This window comes from Dermochelys coriacea, chromosome 5 (assembly GCF_009764565.3).
Source record: "Dermochelys coriacea isolate rDerCor1 chromosome 5, rDerCor1.pri.v4, whole genome shotgun sequence".
Classification (NCBI taxonomy): Eukaryota; Metazoa; Chordata; order Testudines; family Dermochelyidae; genus Dermochelys; species Dermochelys coriacea.
In genome coordinates, this window is record NC_050072.1 from 69,156,166 (window position 1) to 69,180,018 (window position 23,853).

Genomic DNA, 23,853 nt, shown 5'->3' on the forward strand with positions numbered 1-23,853 from the left:
AAAAAGAAAAAAAATTAAATCAGATGAAATGGGAATGATGAGGCTATATAATCCAAGGGAGGCAATTCTGAGCCTCCAATTGCTTATTGCTATCTATAATATTTTTAAATTTTTGTTTCATATTCCACACAATTTGTACTATTCTTTTAACTTTGTGGAAAATAATGTGTCTTTACCCAACCACAAGTTTTGTTCCTTTTCTATCCTATCCCTATCCCATTCTTTTTCATTAAAATGGAGCTAAAATTAACATAGCTATTTTGCTTAGAAAGTCTCTCTCAAGGTTCATAAATTAAAACAAAAATGTATAATCTACATAACTGAAAACTGTATGCCCACTTCCTTTGTTGCTCTAATGAGCATGCTGCATATATGCACAACATAAAGCTGCTGCCTAAGGTGGAAACCCGGTCATCGGCAACCTCCTTTAAACACATAGAAGGGCTGGGGAGTAGGCAGACAGCAATTTCTGTGAAGACATCCAAGCAACTCCAGTGCAGTGGGATCATCAGCAGACCCGCTGATGATGGTGTGAGCTGCACTCAGAAGAGGACATTGCCAGGGGCTGGTAGATAAATATGAAGTAAATGTGGACAGTGACAGCATTAATTTAGGCAGAACTAATCATGCCAAAACACATTTCTACACCAGCAACATTAATTTATGCCAGGACAGCTCTGGGAATACTATTCACAGTTAACTGTTGTAGCATAATCAGCCAGGGTAGGAACATTGTGTTTGTGGATTACGCACAAAAGGCTAAACAGAGGAGTTCAGAGATCGATGCACCATTATGTGCCTACATTTGCATGTAAAATTACAAAAACTGCAAATGCAAATCAAGGATTCATACTTGTAAATGGCTAGGTAAGTGTCATTAGCCATTTGGAAGTGTAATACTTGATTTAAATATACCCTAATGCAACTGCATGTGTATTTTCTACACTCATATTTTGAAATTTGGTACTTAAAATAAATCTGTTTCATAAGCTTTATTTAAAAAAACACAGAGATTTATATTTTATAAAGTGAACTTCACACTATGAGTGTTCCAAATGTGTTGATATTTTGATTCTTCCCTTTTAAAAAAATACTTTTGAATTTAACAGATGCAACTAAATTTTAGTTCTCTACACATGATAAAAAGACACAATAGAATTAAAAATTCTGGCTGGCAGTCTGTTCTAAATGTTTTTTATTGTGCCTACATGTTGTTTAGGTCCCAGGTTACAGAATGAAGTTACATATTAAATGTGGCGCAACACATTTATACAATCAGGAAAGGTAAGCACAAACTGTCAGACTTAATTTTGAATTTTCCAGCTTTTGTCAGTGTGTTTCACTCGAAACCTCAACATGAATTAACTTTAGCAAAGTGTCTGTGTTTGTTAACCTTATGATTGGTTCATTTCAGTCGAGATACACAGTTTTGAATTGGGAGGGATAACCTATGACCACAATATTGTATCTTGCCACTAAGTTAATTATGAACAACTAAATCTGTATTAATCTCACTTGCTCATATAAATCGGTGTAAATGGACGTTTAGAGTGAATACTATTGAGACTCAGGAAAAAATGAACAAAAATTTAAAATGGCTTCATACTGTGAATCATCACAGACAGACTCAAAACTTAATGAAGGAACTACTTTCAGACAACCCAACTGAGAGACTCTATTAAATACTTTAGACGTGTCTTGGATACCCCAACAGAACAACTGTAGCCATGTTCCCATGAAAAGAAATAAACAGTTTATTACAGTGGGTGTGCAGTGGACTCATCAAATTGCTTTCAAATAATGACACCTGCAGTACATATGCAAGATGTTTGTAGCTGAATGGTTATACGTTATTTCCATCTTCCTTAGAATAATAACTCTTCCAACATTAATTAGCTGCAATGCATAATAAATGGGATAAAACTTCATGAAAGTAGCTTAGTGTAATCACCTCGGGAACTCTTTGAATAATAATTAACATGATGGAAATGCAAACAAAAATGTTAGTTCCTAAGGGCTTGAAAAACACTGTTTTTCTTTAAGTATTTCTTCAGTGCACTTTGCATTCAATGGCATAATCTCAGTTTCCTCAGGATCTTCACTAGTAAGGACCATTTCCTGAGGGACCCTATAGGAAAGCACTTTAATTTGGTTAAATCCTTCCTCTACAGAAGATCTATTAACAGTGAAACTTACAGCTTTATTGGGTTTACTTGGTATTTAGTCATTCAGCATGGCACTACTGTAACAGAGGACAATGCTTGAGTTCATTCCAACTAGATGTCCATTTACCAGTACCTACATTCTATAGGGACTATCAATATGATAGGTACTTTATAGATACTCAACTAGTTATAGTAACTGGCTAACTAGGGGGAGAGAGAGAGAGAAACAAGGTAGATAAGGTAATATCTTTTCTTGGACCAACTTCTGTAGGTGAGAGAGATGAGCCTTCAAGCCACACAGCTTGTCTCTCTCACCAACAGAAGTCGGTCCAATAAAATATAAAATATATATAAAATATATTACCTCCCCCACCTTGTCTCTCTAATATCCTGAGACTGACACAGCTACAACTACACTGCAGAGAGAGAGAGAGAGAGAGATAAGAAACTGCATATACAGTTTTGGATTTGCAAGATACTTCAGACTGAATTTTTTAGTTATTTGTTGAGGTACTTTGCGGGAAGCATTCAATGATCAAGAAAAAAGGTACTGGCCATATTTGCAGTGGTTAGGACAATGCTCGGGACAGAAACATATTCAGGTTATTTCAAACACTGGAATTCATTGTGTAAGGTTTTGCAGTAATCCAACCATATGTGGGAAAAGAGGAAGCTGTGCAAACTGGAACTTGAGTCCAGGTTCACAAACCATTTGTGAACACAATAGAACTCCAACCCTCTCTGATCTGCGTGATTGATTTCAATGTGAATGTTTTGCACAGCTCTATTGTTACCCATTATATTGTGAATATCAGAAAGATTATCACTATAAAGAGAAGCTTTTGTCAAAATTGTGGGATCATACATGGGGCCCCTATATTCTTTTTAATATGGTGAGAAAGAATATTAATGCTTCCTTCAGATATGGGGTGAAATATTTTGAATTTTATTTTGGACAGGAATATACAAACACCATATTTGTCAGGTACAGATGGTGGAAAGTATTTATTTCTTCTCAGTTGGAGTAGGGGAGTTAGCTGGCAAGAATTGCAACAGTACAAGATAAACATAAAAAAAAGACTTTTGTGTCAAGTACAGTATATTTTAAAGTTAAGGCAGATATGTTCCACAGAGTTTAAAAGACTGCCCTAATCCCCAGAAGCAGAATCTTTGCTTAGGACTACTTTAATAATAAAACACACATTTGAGCATGCAAAATGGAAAATATTGTGCATGTAAGTAAAGATATATTGTGGGCACAGTTTGTTTGCTGATTATTTTTAAAGATTAGCCCTTTAAATGTAATGTTATGAAAGAGCATTTAGTCTACATTTATTCTGTGATATTTTATGACAGCTACATATTGTAAAATTGTAAGATGTGATGTGCCTGTATTTTTAGAGTCTCTGCATACCAAATACAAGTTGATTCCAGAGCACAGCAAATATGATTCCAGATAAACAATACTCTAACCATGATTTTGTATCATCTTTCATTAGCTTACTTTACCATGATGATGAATCATTTACAACAAGTCCTCCTTCTACCAATCAAGAAGAGTTAAAACATGGGCTGCAACTCCACAGCTCTGTCAGGACCTTCAATAATTTCTTCATAGGCAGTTTATACTTCTGAGATTTTCATGCAGACTCATCCAAAGCAAGATGGGCACAGTAAGCAGTTAAACTGCACATTTTCTTGTCAATTGTAAATGTATTACCATGTGAATCATAAGTTCTTCCACTGTATGGTAACATTGCTAATGATTGTTTTGTGGACAGATCTGGGATACAAAAGTAGAGAGCTATAGCCAATTTTACTGTTAACTGTCCAGAGATGACAGGTCTTGTGGGCTGACAGTACCCTCAAGGAGGGAAACAGACATAAAGAGAGACAAGATGGTAGAAATCAGAGTCTGAGATGGAAAGGTGATAGGGCTGATGTAGCAATTAACACCTATATTTTATTGTTAATAAAGAGTATTTGTTATTGGTTCTACCATGACTCAGCATCAGTGGATTCTTGTACCAATTGAATTCAAATTTGGTATTCAGCACTGCCTTATTTTTAAAAATATAAATCTGTTAAAGATTAACAAATCCATAATTGTGAATTTTGGGGGGTAATTTTATCCCTAACAATGAATAGTTTTTATATTTTTTATCCCTCAATGAAAGCTTTTTAAAAAAATAAACAGGTGCCTATTTAACACCAATTTATTAAATTAATTCTTAAGATCTGACCTTGAATGAAATATTAACTAAATCAAACTGATTTCGAAAAATGATTGAGGATTATCTGCTATGTTTCTTCAACGTTATGGACTACGAGCCAAAGCCTGCAGTCTGTTAATGGGCGTTTGAAGTGAGGATCACAGGATTTAAACTATATTGTTAACTGATATTGAAATAGTTTTAATACTCAACAAGTATTTAATTAAAATACAGTTGCCTTATTAAACCAAAATTAAATGCATACACTACTCAAGCATATTTAAGGTTTATAGTTGAAAGTTTTTACAAAATTCAAATCAATGGTGTTTTTCTAAAATGCAGAAGTTAAGCTTATCTGGCTAAGCTGGTCAACTGGAAATCATTTCCTTTTGCCAGTTAATATAAACATAGTTTTGCACCTTTGTGATCTTATCTGAGAATCTAATTTACTGGATCACTCACCTTATAACTTAATATTGGGCAATTGGCTCAACAGAGACCCAAGGCTAAACTAGAAAATCATTTTTTGGAAAAGGATGTCTGCTGGTTGAAGAGAGGACGTGTGTGTATATATATATATATACGTAGACACACTACATTAGAAGATAGATATGAAAAAAATCTTCAGTTTAATGTCAAGCTGTAAGCATTCAGAAAAACTGGCATTTAAAAAAGCAGCATGTATAAAATATTGAAAATGTAAAGTAAAAAAAGTCCAAACTCTGCCATATAACCACTATTCCACACACCACTATAACTCAATGATGGTGTCTCTTTAAACTTTCCTTGACAGCTAATTATTTATTTTCTACATGTTTTGTATGCTATGGCAATACACAAAGAATGTTTCCTTTTATTGATGGCAAAGGACAACAGATGATGTTTCAAAATTATATTCGGCAGATGTTTCACATAAGTTGCAGGATATGGACTGGTGGATCTGAGGCACGTTGGGAGGTGGCTAGAAGGGGTTAAAGCAGTCTCAGACAAATACTGGCCTGTCATTACCCCGTGATGGACCGTCAATGTCTTGTAATGACAACGTATGGCCTGGACACCTATTGACCAGCCTGCATCACAACCAGGTTAAGCTCTCTGTTTGTGTGGTTCCATGACCCAGCCTCTTGAAGTCATGTGACTGCTTTCAAATTCTTCAAAACAAAGTCAAGAGAAGCCCTATCAACCTCTTCCTCCCAAATTAATAATAGCTAAATGGTATTGCTTACTTCTAAAGGAAACCAGGTTACTCACCAATAACTGGTTTCAGAGTAGCAGCCGTGTGAGTCTGTATTCGCAAAAAAGAAAAGGAGTACTTGTGGCACCTTAGAGACTAACAAATTTATTTGAGCATAAGCTTTCGCGAGCTACAGCTCACTTCATTGGATGCATTCAGTGGAAAATACAATGAGGAGATTTATATACACACACAGAGAACATGAAACAATGCGTTTTATCATACACACTGTAAGGAGAGTGATCACTTAAGATGAGCTTCCCCCTCTCCTTCCTGCTGGTAATAGGAGGAAAACCTTTTGTGGTGATAATCAAGGTGGGCCATTTCCAGCAGTTAACAAGAATGTCTGAGGAACAGTGGGGGTGTGGTGGGGGGAGAAATAACATGGGGAAATATTTTTACTTTATGTAATGACTCATCCACTCCCAGTTTCTATTCAAGCCTAAGTTAATTGTATCCAGTTTGCAAATTAATTCCAATTCAGCAGTCTCTCCTTGGAGTCTGTTTTTGAAGTTTTTTTGTTGAAGGATAGCCATTCTCAGTCTGTAATCATGTGACCAGACAGATTGAAGTGTTCTCCGACTGGTTTTTGAATGTTATAATTCTTGACGTCTGATTTGTGTCCATTCATTCTTTTACGTAGAGACTGTCCAGTTTGGCCAATGTACATGGCAGAGGGGCATTGCTGGCACATGATGGCATATATCACATTGGTAGATGCGCAGATGAACGAGCCTCTGATAGTGTGGCTGATGTGATTAGGCCCTATGATGGTGTCCCCTGAATAGATATGTGGACAGAGTTGACAACGGACTTTGTTGCAAGAATAGGTTCCTAGGTTAGTGGTTCTGTTGTGTGGTGTGTGGTTGCTGGTGAGTATTTGCTTCAGGTTGGGGGGCTGTCTGTAAGCAAGGACTGGCCTGTCTCCCAAGATCTGTGAGAGTGATGGGTCGTCCTTCAGGATAGGTTGTAATCCTTGATGATGGGATGGAGAGGTTTTAGTTGGGGGCTGAAGGTGATGGCTAGTGGCGTTCTGTTATTTTCTTTGTTGGGCCTGTCCTGTAGTAGGTGACTTCTAGGTACTCTTCTGGCTCTGTCAATCTGTTTCTTCACTTCAGCAGGGTATTGTATTGTATTGGGTATTGTAGTTGTAAGAATGCATGATAGAGATCTTGCAGATGTTTGTCTGAGGGGTAGGAGCAAATGCGATTTTATCATAGAGCTTGGATGTAGACAATGGATCGTGTGGTGTGATCTGGATGAAAGCTAGAGGCATGTAGGTAGGAATAGCGGTCAGTAGGTTTCCGATATAGGGTGATGTTTATGTGACCATCGCTTATTAGCACGGTAGTGTCCAGGAAGTGGATTTCTTGTGTGGACTGGTTCAGGCTGAGGTTGATGGTGGGATGGAAATTGTTGAAATCCTGGTGGAATTCCTCAAGGGCTTCTTTTCCATGGGTCCAGATGATGAAGACATCATCAATGTAGCGCAAGCAGAGTAGGGGCATTAGGGGACGAGAGCTGAGGAAGCGTTGTTCTAAGTTGGCATACTGTGGGGCCATGCAGGTACCCATCGCAGTGCCGCTGATTTGAAGGTATACATTGTCCCCAAATGTGAAATAGTTATGGGTGAGGACAAAGTCACAAAGTTTAGCCACCAGGTTAGCCGTGACATTATCGGGGATACTGTTCCTGATGGCTTGTAGCCCATCTTTGTGTGGAATGTTGGTGTAGAGGGCTTCTACATCCATAGTGGCTAGGATGGTGTTTTTAGGAAGATCACCGATGGATTGTAGTTTCCTCAGGAAGGTAGTGGTGTCTCGAAGATAGCTGGGAGTGCTGGTAGCGTAGGGCCTGAGGAGGGAGTCTACATAGCCAGAGAATTTTTGAATTTTTGAACCTCCTAGGAATTCTTTTTTCCATTTCCTTCTGAGAAAAGTGGCCTTCCTTTCGGCATCCATGTCAGTTAGATAAGTGAGCTCTTATGGTATCTTCTCCTTTCCTTATCTTCCAGAAGAACAAAGTAGTTCTCCATTTTTATGACAAACTTTTCTAAAGCTTGAGTCTGAGGATTCCTTTGAATCAATCTATTGTATACTTGTATTTTGCCTCAGATTCATAACTCCCTAGCAGCTAAAATTCTTCAGAAATCATTATGTGAATGGACTTTTTGATACTGAGAAAGTTCCTTGTGGTCCATGGGAAAGGTCCCTCTATTCAAAGACTATCCAAATGGATAGTAGCATACACTGAAACTTGTTATAAGAAGGGATGTGTCCCTCTTCTATATAGGGTTGCCAGGCATCCAGTTTTCGACCAGAATGCGCAGCTGAAAAGGGACCCTGGTGGGTGGTGACTAGGCCATTTAAAGTCCGGTTGGCAGTGCAGCCGGGCTAAGGCAGACTCTCTGCCTGCCCTGGCTCCTGGAAGAGGTGGCATGGCTCCCATTGGCTGTGAACCACGGCCAAAGGGAGCTGCGTGGGTGGCGCCTGCAGGCAAGGGCAGCACACAGAGCCCCCAAGCCACCTCTGTGCATAGGGGCAGCAGGGACATACTGGCCATTTCTGGGAGCCATCTGAAGTAAGTGCTGCCTAGAGCCCGCACCCCACCCCATACACCAACTCCTTGCCCCAGTCCTGAGCCCCTTCCCAGACCCAAACTCACTCCCAGAGCCCCCTCCCACATTCTGAACCCCTCGGCCCCACCCCCAAGCCCCCTGCTAAGCCCCAAGCCCCTCATCCCCGGCCCTACCCCAGAGCCCGCATCCCCAGCCCGGTGAAAATGAGCGAGCAAGCAATAGAGGGAGCGGGGATGGAGGGAGCAGGGGCAGGGCCTTGGAGAAGGGGCATGGTAGGTGTGGGGCAAGGGTGTTCGGTTTTCTGCAATCAGAAAGTTGGCAACTCTACCTTAACATGGTACATTTCTTCTTACATTTTGTTTTACATTAGGTTTAAAAATAGTCCTTTTGTAAAAGCTATAATTCCCGTATGTTGTAGGGAAGAGAAGTACCTTGAATGTATGTGTTGCTTTGAATTATTCCTGCTCCTAAACATGGGTGAAATTAAACAAACAACAAAACCTAAATATATTTAACATAGTGATAGAAGTACTTGTTCTTGTGTCTTAGGTAAAATATGTATTATAATTTTAGTGTTTTTTCCCAAGGGTAGTTATAAATAATAGCAAAATTACCTAAAATAAATCATAGTAATGAGACAAATTGGCGTAGACTACATTTTTGTAGGTGGGGCAGGGGGCGGGGCCAGGGTGTTTGGTTTTCTGCAATCATGAAGCTGGTTTTATATGATTTAAAGACTCATTCTATCAGACCTATGGCAGCTTTGAAGACTGACCTTGGCCAAGTTCCAATCTCTGAGGTCTCTAAGGCAGTTATAGGTGCTGGAGAAACACTTTTACTCCTTAAATAATTCCTTTAGTTAATTTACTCATATTATTTGGGCATGAGTTTTAGAACTTCAAGAGGAAGAGTGCTGTTATGGACTGTGTTCCCAGCTCTCTAGTCTACAAGAATGAACCAAGTAGAGCCATGGAAGAAAAAAAAACGTGTCACCAGTAACTGAAAATCTCCAAATATATGATCTCTGCAGATAAATTCACTCTTTCCTAGCATGTCTTCAGAGTTTCTGAATTCTGGATGGGAAGTAATGGGACTGGGTTGTTGTGCCTGGTATTACAGATGGCTTAGTGGGCCTGGTGTCAAGACCCCAGTCTAGGCTCACAGTTATAAGATTCCAAGAGTGTGAATGTATGAAGGCAATTTTCTTGTAGAAGAACTAAAATATTGAGAAGTTATTTCCAAGTTGCATATAATTTAGATGCCATCAAAAACCAAAACAGTGCATATTTAACTCAAGCTTGTGCTCTCAGAGACTACTGTCCAGGCATGAAAAACAAAAGGTCAGTAAGTACTTTTAAACTTAAATCCAGACTTTCAGTTTTCTTCAATAGCCAGGAAAAAAATGTGAGACAAACTTTCTTCAAGAAGTTATAGAAGTAATTATTTTTTTTCTGTCTGTTGGTCTGAAGTTTCAGTGAACATTGTTCACAGATAGCAACCGTACTAATGCAGATAATTTTCAGCAATGAATACACCTTTGCGCATGTAGTGTAAAAAATAATTTCGATCCCTGAAATGGATCAATACCTCTTTGTTTTTCTCAACTGTGAGCACAGGTTTTATTCTGAACATGTCTCCTGTCCTATTATATTGCAGAAGATACGTCCCCAAACCTGAAATGGACTTCCACCACATTTTATTGTTATTGCTTTTTGCCTTACTTTATCTTTCTCTTTGTCTTCAATCATACTGACAATAATTGTTTCAGAAGTTCAAACTCCTTTTCATCCAAACCAGTACTTGTGCCAAATCTCTGTCTTTACTTCTGTAAACCTTTATCCCTTGCACTTAAACTTTTTGGTCACTTTTGTAAAAAAAAAAAATGCCATATAGCACCGGCTTTGTAAAATCCATTACTAGCTAAAACTTCAGTCAGGACACTTGCTAGCTAACAGTGTCTGACAGATGAGATGTCTACCTGTGATACCACTGGAAAGCCAGAATAAAATCTAACAATTTCAGGAATTTTCTCCAACTTCTGCTCCCCCATCCCCAGCCTTTTCTGCTGCTGGGATAATCTAAAACTCATGAACAGTGCTACTGCTAGCATAACAGGGAGGGTTTTTACAGGAGGGGAGCAGAGGCCCTAGGGAGAGGGGAGGAAGCAGAGTGTTGGGAGGGGGCAAGAGTAGTGGTGGTGGTAGTAAGCAGCAGGGAATGGAGAGATGGGGCAGTGGTGGTGGGGTTAGCTGGAACTTGGATGGGAGGAAACAGCAAGGACTTAGGGGATGTGGCAGGGGAGAAGCAGGGACGTGGAGGGGAGGAATTTGAATTGGGGATGGGGAGGGACCAAGAGGTGTGGGAAAATAGAAACCCTGAGGGGAGTGTTTGTGGTGGAAGGATTTCTCAGCTCAACCTCTACAAATATCCACCCTGGAAGGAGAAAGGCCCAAGGTGTGGGAAGGGAGCAATTCCCAGCCAGGGCCTGAGGGGGAAAGTGGAAGGAGAATGATTCTGGTAGGGGATATTAATGAGTAATTGGAGGTAAAGGACAAAAAAGCTCTCAGTGCAAGGGCTGGGGTCTGTAAGCCCCCATGATTCCTATCTCTGCCCATTCTCTTGGTCCCCATTATCCCTCCCCCACATCCTACACATCCCCTCCTGTCATGAAATTGCTAAAGTCAAAGGAATCTCTGTGGCACCCCTTGCTACTGCCTACAGATATCACAGACAGTATCATCATCACATGCTGCGCTCTCTCACTGGGTGTATAGCTCTGCCCACAGAAGGTATTAAGTGCCTCTGGTTACTTCATTCTAAAACTCTAGTTAAGACAAAGCAAGTGTGCCCCAGGCTTTTATTCAAGCAGTTTAGCACTTTCTAAAGTACAACTGTCTTCAAATTTTGAAAATCTCTACACATCCTCAAGGTCAGGTCTTCTCTCTTGCAGAGAATAGGCGATGCAGGAAAGTGTGGCTCCCTGCTGTTGGTTTGTTAATGTTTAAAGGGGCTTTCCTCCTGAGTTCATAGGGTTGCTAGGTGTCTGATTTTTGACCAAAACGCCTGGTCAAAAAGGGACCCTGGCGGCTCCAGTCAGCACCACAGACCGGGCCATTAAAAGTGCGGTCGGCAGCACAGCACGGCTAAGACAAACTCCCTGCCTGCCCTGGCTCCATATCACTCCCGGAAGCAGAAGCATGTTCTCCCTCCAGCTCCTAGGTGCAGGGGCAGCCACTGGGGCTCTGTGTGCTTCCCTCGCCCTGAGCACTGGCTCCGCAGCTCCCATTGGCCAGGAACTGCGGCCAATGGCAGGTGTGGGGGCAGCACCTGCGGACAGGGCAGTGTGTGGAGTCATCTGGCCGCACCTCTGGCTAGGAGCTGGAGCAGGGACATGCCGCCGCTTCTGGGAGCCACCTGAGGTAAGCACTGCCCAGAGCCTGCACCCCTCATTCCCTCCTGCGCCCCAACCCCCTGCCCCAGTCTGGACCCCCCTCCCACCCTCCAAACCCCTTGGCCCCAGCCTAGAGCACCCTCCTGCACCACAAAGCCCTCATCCCAGGCCCTACTCCAGAGCCCACATCCGCAGCCAGAGCCCTCACCCCCCCCGCACCCCAACCCCAGCCCAAAGACCCCTCCCACACTCTGAACCTCTCATTTCTGGCCCCACCCCAGAACTCACACTCACAGTTAGAGCCCTCACCCCAAGCCCCTACATCAGCCCAGAGCCCCTCCCACACTCTGCACCCCTCGGGCCCACCCCCCAGCCTGGATCCCTCTCGTGCACCACAAACCCCTCATCCTCAGCCCCACTCCAGAGCCTGCACATCCAGCCAGAGCCCTCACATCCTCCTTCACCGCATCCTCCTGCCTCAGCCCAATGAAAAAGAGCAAGTGAGGGAGGGTGGGGGAGAGTGAGCAATAGAGGGAGGGGGGATGGAGTTAGCAGGGGCAGGGCCTCGGAGCGTGTTCAGTTTTCTGCAATCAGAAAGTTGGCAACTCTATGAGTTCAGCAGGAAGGAAGGAAAACTGATAGCTGGAAGCTTGAGGTTCACCAGAATTATGGGGACAGTTCCCTATCAAGAGGTATGAGTATTAACCCCTTCCAGGCTCCCCCTGATATAGATACTCCAGATTTTTTTTTTAATGAAGGAAACCACAGCTGATCAAATCCACAAATTGTGAACCCTCTCTAATTTGGTTTGTAAAAGAGAGTGAAAGAATTGAAGACCTTGTATAATTTCAAGTTTTCTGAGGTTAACGGATAAAAACCTTGTATTAACTTCTTTTCCCTGCAACATGCTAAGAACTTAGTTTTGGAGTGTGATGATAGGTACATCACAAAGTCAGAGTCCCTTTTTTCTAAAAATTCATTTACTTTTCCAGGTCCCACTATCCTTTCCTTACAGTACCTTCAGAGGAAGAAAAGGAACCCCATTTTAGAAAAGATACATTTTATATATACTACAAATAAATATATTATGTATAATAGTAACAATCAAAACAATTGTTTATATGAATTACAATACAGGAAAGCATGTAAACCAAATTGTTTTAATTAAATATTCCTTTTTCTAGGAAGTCAACATAAATAGTGCTAGAAAGCCAAAGAATTAATACTCTTAATTTTCTTAGCAGTAATAATACCAAAAGTTAGCAAAATGGTAGCTGGATTTATGAAAGATGATAACTACTATGGCATAAAACAGATAAAAGATGAATAAATAGTGCAGCACGGAAAAGCATAATTCTTAATTGCAAGTACAGGCTGTCCAAGTTCAGGGAGTATATTTTTACACAGGTATGTTGCAACTAGAAAATTAGAGGAGCAGTAGTCTGAATTACACCAGGTACAAATTTTCACATGTATTCCAATAGCGTGATATAATGACAAAACATGTACAGAAAATAGTAGTGCCAAGAAAATTTAGAGCTTACCCAGAGTTATTCTGTAAGTCTGCAACTGCTGGGTTCGCCATTTTGCGTATGATGCAAAGTTATTTTACTTTGTTTTTAAATTTACAAGTCTATCCTTCAATGAGCAACTAATTTATTTTTCTGTTAATCCCACCCATTTTGTAATTGCTGGATATGGGCTGGGGTGAAAGGAATGTTTATTTAAGAAAAAAAAATAAAAACATTTGGACCTGATTCCCTCTCTAGTGCATTAATTTTACGCTGGTAAATCGAAGTTAATAGAGTTATGTTGTGTAAACCCAGTGCAATGGAGTGGAGAATCAAGCCTCTTATTTGCAGAAAGTGTTTTCTTTTTGCAGACAATCCATTTAAAATGTGCATAAAAGCATTATCACATTAGGCCTTTGGAAAGGTCGGCTGTCCTTATGCAGTGTACGGATTACAAATTTTGCTATCTCATCTGAAATAGCAAATGGAAGGTCTGATCATTGTATTACAAAAAGCAAAAAACACTAAACTTATTTATTTGTCAAATGCATAAAATGCGCTTATCAAAATCTCTCAATGCATGGACCTTTTAAAATAATACATAACAATAATTACATAACAAAAGAAACTATAAATCAAACTGATTTAATGTCAGTTGAAAGACTCAAAGTTCCTAATTCAGGATAAACCTGTCCCTGACCCCATGCTAACTGTTGGACCAGTGGAAAGAGAGAATTCCAGAGTTCCGGAATTCTGGAAACCAAAAGCCTTTTAAAACTGTACGCTGTAAACTTGAGTGCCTCTTAGATGACCTCAGCTCCTGGAATAGTTCAAGAGAAGGGAGGCTGTCTCTAAGGATGTCAGGATGAAACCATATAGGGCTCAATAGGTAAAACAAACATCATGAACTGCATCTGGAAACCAGCTGGAAACTAGAGCATACTCTGGAGCGCATATTATACGGTCTCTGAATGAAACACCATTAAATTAGTTGGCAGCCACATCTGTACTAGCTGGAATGTCTGAGTGGCCTTCAGATGTAGCTCCAAATACAGCACATTGCCTTAATCTGCTCTAAAGCTGACAGATGAAGAAAAGGTTTCATAGTTTCATAGAATTTAACACCAGATGGGACTATTAGATAATCTAGTTTTACCTACTGTATATCACAGGCCATTAATTTTCACCCAGATATACCTATACGGAGCCCAAAGACTTTAGTTAGACAAAAGCATTTCAGTCTTCTGGAGACTAACCTATGTGCTATGCCACAGACAGATAACAGGAGAGATGAAGATGCCACCAACGGAGGGTAACTGATGGGAAATGGGAGGCAGGAATGAGCACCCTCCCGCAAGAACTCCATTGCAATAAATGAGAGAGGAGAAAAGATAGGACAGCAAAATACCATTGAGACCACAAAACATTTTTGTACTGATTTTACAATGAGAGGTTAAAAAGGTTTAGTAGCAAACGCTAAACTTTGAGTGGATTTTTGTAGATTAACATAGATGTCAAATTTTAATATATTGAGTAGCAAACACAAATTTTTGTATGGCACACAAGATTTTGGGTGGATTTTTTTTAGAGTTGAACTTTAATATTGCGAGTGCCATAACTAAGAAGAAAGCTTGCAATCTCCTAGCCAAATATATCATTCTTGATTACTTGCTACTATTTGATCAATTCAAAGCAGCCATCCAGCCAACAATACACTTACATTCAGCACTTTACTAACAAAGGGAGGAAAAAATGTACTATTTTCACCATCTGGATGTTTCCTCAAAGTCAACTGGCTTCACTTTTGTCTAGTAAGGGCTAAGAATCAACCAGGGAGCCTTCTTTGCGTATGTCTACAATGCACACTAATCCCAGGCTCTCGCTCAGGTTTATGGCCAAGCTCCCTTTCCATTCACACACAAATCCTAGGACCCTGTGAGGGAAGTGGGTCAGAGCCAAGTCCCACTGTGACTCAGGTCCAAGCTCTGCCATTTTGGAGTCTGGACACAGCTCAAGCCGCAGAAGACAGAAGATCTGTGTAGTGCAGTATGGATGTGTTAGCATACTGTGAGACCCAAGTCCAGCAATTGTAAGTCCAGGATTACAGTGCAGAGTGGATGCTCAAATGCAGCCTTGGAAACACTGGGTACGATTACACTGCAATAAAAAAAAATGTAGCACCGAATCTTAGAGCCCACATCAAACAACTTGGACTTGGGCAGCGAGGCTAAAATAGCAGTGTAGACATTTGGTGCAGGCTTTCAGACCCTGGGTGGGTCTCAGAGTCAGGGCTCAAGGCCACATCCAAAAGCACACTACAAGTCTATAGTCCCATGAGCCTGAGTCAGATGTCCTAGACCAGCCCTGGCTGTGCTGCAAATCTTTTATTCCAGTAGAGATGCACCCACTGAGTCCATAAGCCCAGGTTCCACAGACCTGGATTTACAATGCAGTGTAGACATACCCTTCCAGGCCCCAATCTTGGCTAGACACCAGAAAAGTAGAGAAACTGCTCCATAGAGATTCATGAAAAGAAGATGCAGGTTCCATTGCAACCCAAAATGACTCATCCCTAGGGAATGCATATACACATTGAGCTGGAGGGATGGAAGAACAGAGCCTTGTGACACCCTACATGAAAGAGTTCTCAGGACAGAAGAGTAATGACCAACTATATTCAGGATCCTCTCAAGAAAAAAAAAAGAACCAGATCAAGGTGTGCTGTGCTTTACTTATCTTATCTTCAGTGTTTCAATGAACATAAGAACATACCAAAGGTCCATCTAGCCCAGTATCCTGCCTTCCGACAGTGGCCAGTGCCAGGTGCCCCAGAGGGAATGAACAGAACAGATCAAGTGATCCATCCCTGTCGCTCATTCCCAGCTTCTGGCAAACAGAGGCTAGGGACATCATTCCTGCCCATCTTATAGCCATTGATGGACCTATCCTCCATGAATTTATTTAGTTCTTTTCTGAACCCTGTTATGGTCTTGGCCTTCACAACATCCTCTGGCAAGGAGTTCCACAGGTTAACTGTATGTTGTGTGAAGAAATACTTCCTTTTATTTGTTTTAAACCTGCTGCCTGTTAATTTCATTTCATGACCTCTAGTTATTGTGTTGTGAGAAGGAGTAAATTACTCTTCCTTATCTACTTTCTCTACACCAGTCATGATTTTATAGACCTCAATCATACCTTCCCGTAGCCGTCTCTTTTCCAAGCTGAAAAGTCCCAGTCTTATTAATCTCTCCTCATACGGAAGCTGTTCCATACCCCTAATAATTTTTGTTGCCCTTTTCTGAAGCTTTTCCAATTCCAATATATCTTTTTTGAGATGGGACAACCACATCTGCACACAGTATTCAAGATGTAGGCATATCATGGATTTACATAGAGGCAACATGATATTTTCTGTCCAATTTTCTATCCCCTTCTTAATTATTCCTAGCATTCTGTTCGCTTTTTTGACTGCTGCTGCACATTGGAGGTTTTCAGATAACTATCCACAATGACTCCAAGATCTCTTTCTTGAGCGGTAACAGCTAATTTAGACCCCATCATTTTATATGTATAGTTGGGATTATGCTTTCCAATGTGCATTACATATTACTTTAGATTTATCAACATTAAATTTCATCTGCCATTTTCTTGCCCAGTCACTCAGTTTTGAAAGATCCTTTTGTACCTATTCGCAGTCTGCCTGGGTCTTAACTATCTTTAGTAATTTTGTATCATATGCAAATTTTGCCACCTCACTGTTTACCCCTTTTTCCAGATCATTTATGGATATGTTGAATAGGACTGGCCCCAGAACAGACCCCTGGGGGACAGCACTATTTACCTCTCTCCATTCTGAAAACTGATCATTTATTCCTATCCTTTATTTCCCATCTTTTAACCAGTTACTGATTCATGAGAGCACCTTCCCTTACATCCCATGACAGCTTATTTTGCTTAAGAGCCTTTGGTGAGGGACTTTGTCAAAGGCTCTCTGAAAAAGTATCCTATATCCACTACTAGATCACCCATGTCCACAAGTTTGTTGGCCTCTAAAAGAATTCTAGTAGATTGGTGAGGCATGATTTCCCTTAACAAAAGCCATGTTGATTCTTCCTCAACAAATTATGTTAACCTATATGTCTGACAATATTGTTCTTTATTATAGTTTCAACCAATTTGTCTGGTACTGAAATCAGGCTTACAGGCCTGTAATTGCTGGGATCACCTCTGGAGCAGATTTTAAAAGTTGGTGTCACATTAGCTATCCTCCAGTCATCTGGTACAGAAGCTGATTTAAATGATAGGTTACAGAATAAAGTTAGTAGATCGGCAATTTGACATTTGAGTTCCTTCAGAACTCTTGGGTGAATACCATCTGGTCCTGGTGACTTATTGCTGTTTAATTTATCAATTTGTTCCAAAACCTTCTCCAATGATACCTCAATTTGGGACCATTCCTTAGATCTGTCACCTAAAAAGAATGGCTCAGGTTTGGGAATCTTCCTCACATCCTCAGCCGTGAAGACCGATGCAAGGAATTCATTTAGTTTCTCTAATGGCCTTATCGTTCTTGAGTGCTCCTTTAGCACGTCGATTGTCCAGTGGCCCCACTGGTTGTTTAGGAGGCTTCCTGCTTCTCATATACTTTAAAAAAAATTGCTATTACTTTTTGAGTCTTTGGCTAACTGTTCCTCAAATTCTTTTCTGGCCTTCCTAATTATATTTTTTACATTTCATTTGCCAGTGTTTATCTTCCTTTCTATTTTCCTCACTAGGATTTAATTTCCACTATTTAAAGGATGCCTTTTTGCCTCTCTCTGCTTCTTTTACTTTGTTGTTTAGCCATGGTGGCTTTTTTTTTGGTTCTCTTCCTATGTTTTTTAATTTGGGGTATACATTTAAGTTGAACCTCTATTATAGTGTCATTAAAAAGTTTCCATGCAGCTTGCAGAGATTTCACTTTTGGCACTGTACCCTTTAATTTCTGTTTAACTAACCTCCTCATTTTTGTGTAGTTCCCCTTTCTGAAATTAAATGCTTGTTTTGAGCCGCTGTGGTGTTTTTTCTGCCACAGGGATATTGAATTTAATTATATTATGTTCACTATTACCAAGCAGTCCAGCTATATTCACCTCTTGGACCAGATACTGTGTTCCACTTAGGACTAAATCAAGAATTGCCTCTCCTCTGGTGGGTTCCAGGATCTGCTCCAAGAAGCAGTCATTTAAGGTGTCAAGAAACTTTATCTCTGCATCCTGTCCTGAGGGGACATGTACCCAGTCAATACGGGGATAACTGACATCCCCATTATTATTATTATTGATTTTTTTTATTTTAATAGCCTCTCTAATTTCCCTGAGCATTTCACAGCCACTATCACCATCCTGGTCTGGTGGTCAGTAATATATCCCTACCATTATATTCTTATTATTAGAGCATGGAATTTCTATCCATGGAGATTCTATGGTACAGTTTGATTCATTTACAATTTTTACTTCATTTGATTTTATGCTTTCTTTCAAATATAAAGCCACTCCCCCACCAGCACGACCTGTTCTGTCCTTCCGATATATTTTGTACCCTGGTATTACTGTATCTCATTGATTATCCTCATTCCACCAAGTTTCTGTGATGTCCATTATATCAATTTCCTCATTTAAAATAAGGCACTTTAGTTCACCCATTTTATTATTTAGACTTCTAGCATTGGTATATAAGCACTTTAAAAACTTGTCTCCTTTTAGCTGTCTGCCATTACATGATGTAACTGAATGGGACTCTTTTTTATTTGATGGTTTCTGATCAGACCCTGCCTGTATTTTATCATTTTCCATCCTTTCGTCCTCACTAGGACATAGAGATTCTCTATTAATAGATCCTCCCCTAAGGAATGTCTGAACCATGTGCTCCTCCGCACTTGTTGGCTTTCCCCCAGCCCTTAGTTTAAAAACTGCTCTACAACCTTTTTAATGTTAAGTACCAGCAATTTGATTCTATTTTGGTTTAGGTGGAGCCCATCCTTCCTGTATAGCCTCCTTCTTTCCCCAAAGTTTCCCCAGTTCCTAATAAATCTAAACCCCTCCTCCCTACACCATCGTCTCATCCACGCATTGAGACTCTGCAGTTCTGCCTGTCTAACTGGCCCTGCGCATGGAACTGGGAGCATCTCAGAGAATGCTACCATGGAGGTCCTGGACTTCAATCTCTTACCTAGCAGCCTAAATTTGGCCTCCAGGACCTCTCTCCTATCCTTCCCTATGTCATTGGTACCTATATGTACCATGACCACCGGTTCCTCCCCAGCATTACACATAAGTCGATCTAGATGTCTTGAGAGATCCACAACCTTCACACCAGGCAGGCAAGTCACCATGCGGTTTTCTCCCGATCATTGCAAATCTAGCTATCTATGTTTCCAATGATCGAATCGCCCATTACTAATACCTGTCTCTTTCTAATAGCTGGAGTTTCCTCCCCCGGAGAGGTATCCTCAGAAGGAGGGTCCCAACTATAGGATTGTTGCCCTCTGCTCCAGTTAGATGCTCTCCTTCCCTGGGACTTTCATCCTGCTCAACAGCACAGGGACTGTCAGACCGGGGGTGGAACCATTCTACTGTGTCCTGGAAAGTCTCATCTATGTACCTCTCTGTCTCCTCATTTCCTCCAGTTCAGCCACTCTGGTCTCCAAAGCCTGTATATGATCTCTGAGGGCCAGGAGCTCCTTGCATCCATGCATACATACGCCACCTGCACATAGGACAGGTAATCATACATGCTGTATTGGGTGTAATAAACTGGATAGCCCCCACTACTCTGTTGCTGGACTTCTGCCTGCATTCGCTTTTTACTCCTGCAGCCGGTTCCTTTGTTGTTTTGTTTATATCAAGAGGGTGTTTTTGGCTTTTAAGTTTAAAGAATGTTGGATTCTAGTCCCTGTTCACACTCCCCCTCTAAATTCCCTTGTCAAACTCCCCTGTTAACTGCTCCCATTCCCTAGCTCTTCTGGTCACTTAGGGTACATCTACAGTACGAAATTATTTCAAAATTATTCTATTCAAATTTTTGGAAGCTATTTTATACATTCAGTCTTCTGTGTCCCCACTAACAAGCATGAATTCGGCGGATTGTGTCCACAGTACCAAGGCTAGCATCAAATGTTGGAGCGGTGCACTGTGGGTAGCTATCCCACACTTCCTGCAGTCCCCGCCGCCCATTCAAATTCTGGGTTAAGTGCATGATGGGGCAAAAATATTCTTGCGGGTGTTTCTGAGTGTGTGTCATCAGAAAGCTACGGCAGACAATCGTTTCACGCCTTTTTGGAGTGCAGATTCCATACTGCTTTCAGCAGACGGTGCACTGCTGCTCTCCTGCTACTATAAATCCACCTCTCATTTCCTCTCATCTTCCTATGTAATCTCTACTATCTACTCTTTCTCTTCCTCATCAAACGCTTCCGCTGCCAACTCTGCTCCATCATTGTGAACCGAGCAGCACAGCTTCCGCCGCCAACTCTGCTCTCCTGCTATTGCCACACTTCCGAGCTTCTCCAAGTTGTCTGTCCTGGTCTTCCATCTCCATGAAAGCCATAGAAGACAACCATTTTCCGTGGTCGTTTGGCTACCGTGAACCAAACAGCACAGCTTCTGATGCCACTCTGCTCTGCTACGTTTCGCGCCCTTTTTCCAGGATTACCTGTGCAGGCGCCATGGAGCCCGATCAGATCTCTGCTGCAGTTTTGACCATTGTAAATACCTCACGCATTATCCAGCGGTATGTGCAGTACCTGCAAAACCTGGCGAGGAAGTGACGACAGTGCAATTACTATACTGATGGAGACATGGACACAGACGGCACAGCATGTGGAGATTGGGAGATTATGGTGCTGTTGGTCCAGATTCATGCCGTGGAACACTGATTCTAGGCCCGGGAAACAAGCACAGACTGGTGGGACCGCAAAGTGTTGCAGGTATGGGATGATTCCCAGTGGCTGAGAAACTTTCGTATGCGTAGGGCCACTTTCATGGAACATTGTGACTTGCTGTCCCCTGCTCTTAAGCGCAAAGGCACCAAAATGAGAAGAGCCCTCACAGTTGAGAAGCAAGTGGCCATAGCCCTGTGGAAACTTGCAATGCCCGACAGCTACCAGTCAGTTGGGAATCAGTTTGCAGTGGAGAAATCAACTGTGGGGGCTGCTGTGCTGCAAGTAACCAATACAATCATTGACCAGCTGCTATCAAGGGTAGTGACTTTGGGAAATGTGCAGACCATTGTGGATGGTTTTAATGTGCTGGGGTTCCCTATCTGTGGCGGGGCAATAGACGGAACGCATATCCCTATCTTGGCCCCAGAACACCGGGGCAGCCAGTACATAAACCGCAAGGGGTATTTTTCCATGGTGCTGCAAGCACTGGTGGATCACAAGGGACGTTTCACCAACAACGTGGGATGGCCGGGAAAAATGCATGACACTCACATCTTCAGGAACGCTGGTCTGTTTGAACAGCTGCAGGAAGGAACTTACTTCCCAGACCAGAAAATTACTGTTGGGGATGTTGAAATGCCTATAGTTATCCTTGGGAACCCAGCCTACCCCTTAATGCCATGGCTCACGAAGCTGTACACAGGCACCCTGGACAGTAGTAAGGAGCAGTTCAACTATAGGCTGAGCAAGTGCAGAATGGTGGTAGAATGTGCGTTTGGATGTTTAAAAGCTCGCTGGCGCAGTTTACTGACTCGGTTAGATCTCAGTACAACCAATATTCCAATTGCTGCTTGTTGTGTGCTTCACACACACAGAGTAAGGGGGAGACATTTATGGTGGGAGGTTGAGGCAACTCACCTGGTGGCCAGTTTCACACAGCCAAACAACAGAGTGATTAGAAGAGTGCAACAGGGTGTGCTGCACATAAAAGAAGCTTTGAAAGCCAGTTTCATGACTGGCCAGGGTATGGTGTGAGAGTTGTGTTTGTTTCTCTTTAAGTTACCTGCCCCCCCCATATATATGAAAGGAAATAAACACACAATTTTTAAAAAACATTCTTTATTATTTGTTGCACAAAACATTGACAGAAATCAGAAGCTAGACAGGGGATGGGGGGTATTGGGTTAGGGGGGTGGAGGAGGAGGGAAGGACAAGGACAAGTCTAGAAACCAAATGAAAATTTAGGATATGCCAGCTTTCTGCTGCTTGTGCAATCCTCTGGGGTTGACTGTGTGGGTCTCCGTAGCCTCCCCATCCCCCAGTGTTCTTGGGCGTCTGGGTGAGGAGGCTATGGAACTTGGGGAGGAGGGAGGGCGGTTATTCAGGGGCTGCAGCGGCAGCCTGTGATCTTGCTGCCTTTTCCGCATTTGATCCACCATTCAGCAGAGCATGTCAGTTTGCTCCCCCAGGAGCTTGACCATAGCATTTTGCCTGCTCTCATCACCCACGTCCCTCCTCTCTTCATATTCATGTAACGCTTTATGTGACTCCACAGCTGTTTGCCTCCATGCATTCAACTGGGCCCTATCAGTGCGGGAGGACTGCATGAGCTTGGCAAACATGTCGTCCTGAGTTCGTTTTTTCCACCTCCTAATCTGGACCAGCCTCTGGGACGGAGTAGATAGGGGCTGCATTGAAATATTTGCACCTGCTGCAGGAGGAGAAAAACGGAGGGTAGTATTTTAAAAGATACATTTTAGAGAACAAAGGGGACATTGTTTCTCAGTTAAACAGGCAATTCATAGTACACAGCACATGTTCTTTCTGTACAAGGTCTCATTTTGCCTCTTATACTGAAGTGCCAGCCACTTTGGTGTGAGTAAGCCATCACATGCGGCCAGGCAACAGAATTCAGCTTGCAGGCTCTCTGTGATGATCGCTTCACACAACACCCTCCCCCCCACACACAACCACCCACCGCGGGGTTCTGATGAGGCTCTGAGCAGGGATGAGCCCTTTAAACTAAACGTGAACAGCCCAGTGTGGCTGGGTTGCCCCCCACCCCCATTGCGTGACTCCGATCAAGCTCTCACTCACCAAAAGTGCCTTCTCCAGGGTCATGGTTTGGGAGCATGCCGGGGGGAGGAGGCTATTGACTCCAGCATTAAGAATAGTTCCTGGCTAGGGAGGGAAACAGATTCCCCACTTGCCATCTGTGCACTGTCCTCCTCCTCCTCTTTGTCCTCCAAAAACTCATCCTCCTGACTCCATGCTACTCCCCCCTTGCAGGTGTCCACATACAGTGGTGGGGTAGTGGTGTCGTCACCCCCCATAATTGCATGCAGCTCACGATAGAAGCGGCATGTCTGAGGCTGTGACCCAGAGCACCCGTTCGCCTCCCTGGCTTTTTGGTATGCTTGCCTGAGCTCCTTGATTTTTGTACGACACTGTTCTGTGTCCCTGGAGTAGTCTCTTTCCTTCATGACCCTGGAGACTTTAGCGTACGTACTTGCGTTTCTTTTTTTGGAATGTAGTTCTGCCAAAACAGATTAGTCACCCCAACATGCTATGAGATCCAGTACCTCCCATTTGGATCATGCTGGATCTCATCTGTGAATCCGGGACTGATGGTCTCTTGAGATGGTGGACTCTGCATGGTCACTTCTGATGGTGGACTGTGCTGATGGTCACCTGTGCTGATGGTGACCAAACAGGAAATTCAAAAGTTCCCCCAGGGTTTTTACTGCCTACCTGGCTAGTGCATCGGAGTTCATAGTGTTGTCCAGAGCGGTCACAAGGGGGCATTCTGAAATAGCTCCCAGAGGCCAATATCGCTGAAT

General features: G+C 42.2%; 1 protein-coding gene across 2 annotated transcripts in view; it reads right to left on the bottom strand.

Annotated features, from left to right (window-relative positions):
• Nucleotides 1-23,853, bottom strand: part of FBXL17 (F-box and leucine rich repeat protein 17) — a 478,686-nt gene that overhangs the window by 31,268 nt on the left and 423,565 nt on the right. Inside the window, exon 8 of one of the 2 annotated variants that reach the window (XM_038401589.2) lies at nt 22,325-22,724. The exons of the other annotated variant lie outside the window; for it this stretch is intronic. Within the exon in view, the coding sequence (XP_038257517.1) occupies nt 22,453-22,724 (272 nt within the window). The 3' untranslated portion in view covers nt 22,325-22,452. Of the gene's footprint in view, nt 1-22,324; nt 22,725-23,853 lie in introns of those variants that run through there. 2 annotated transcript variants of the gene reach the window in all.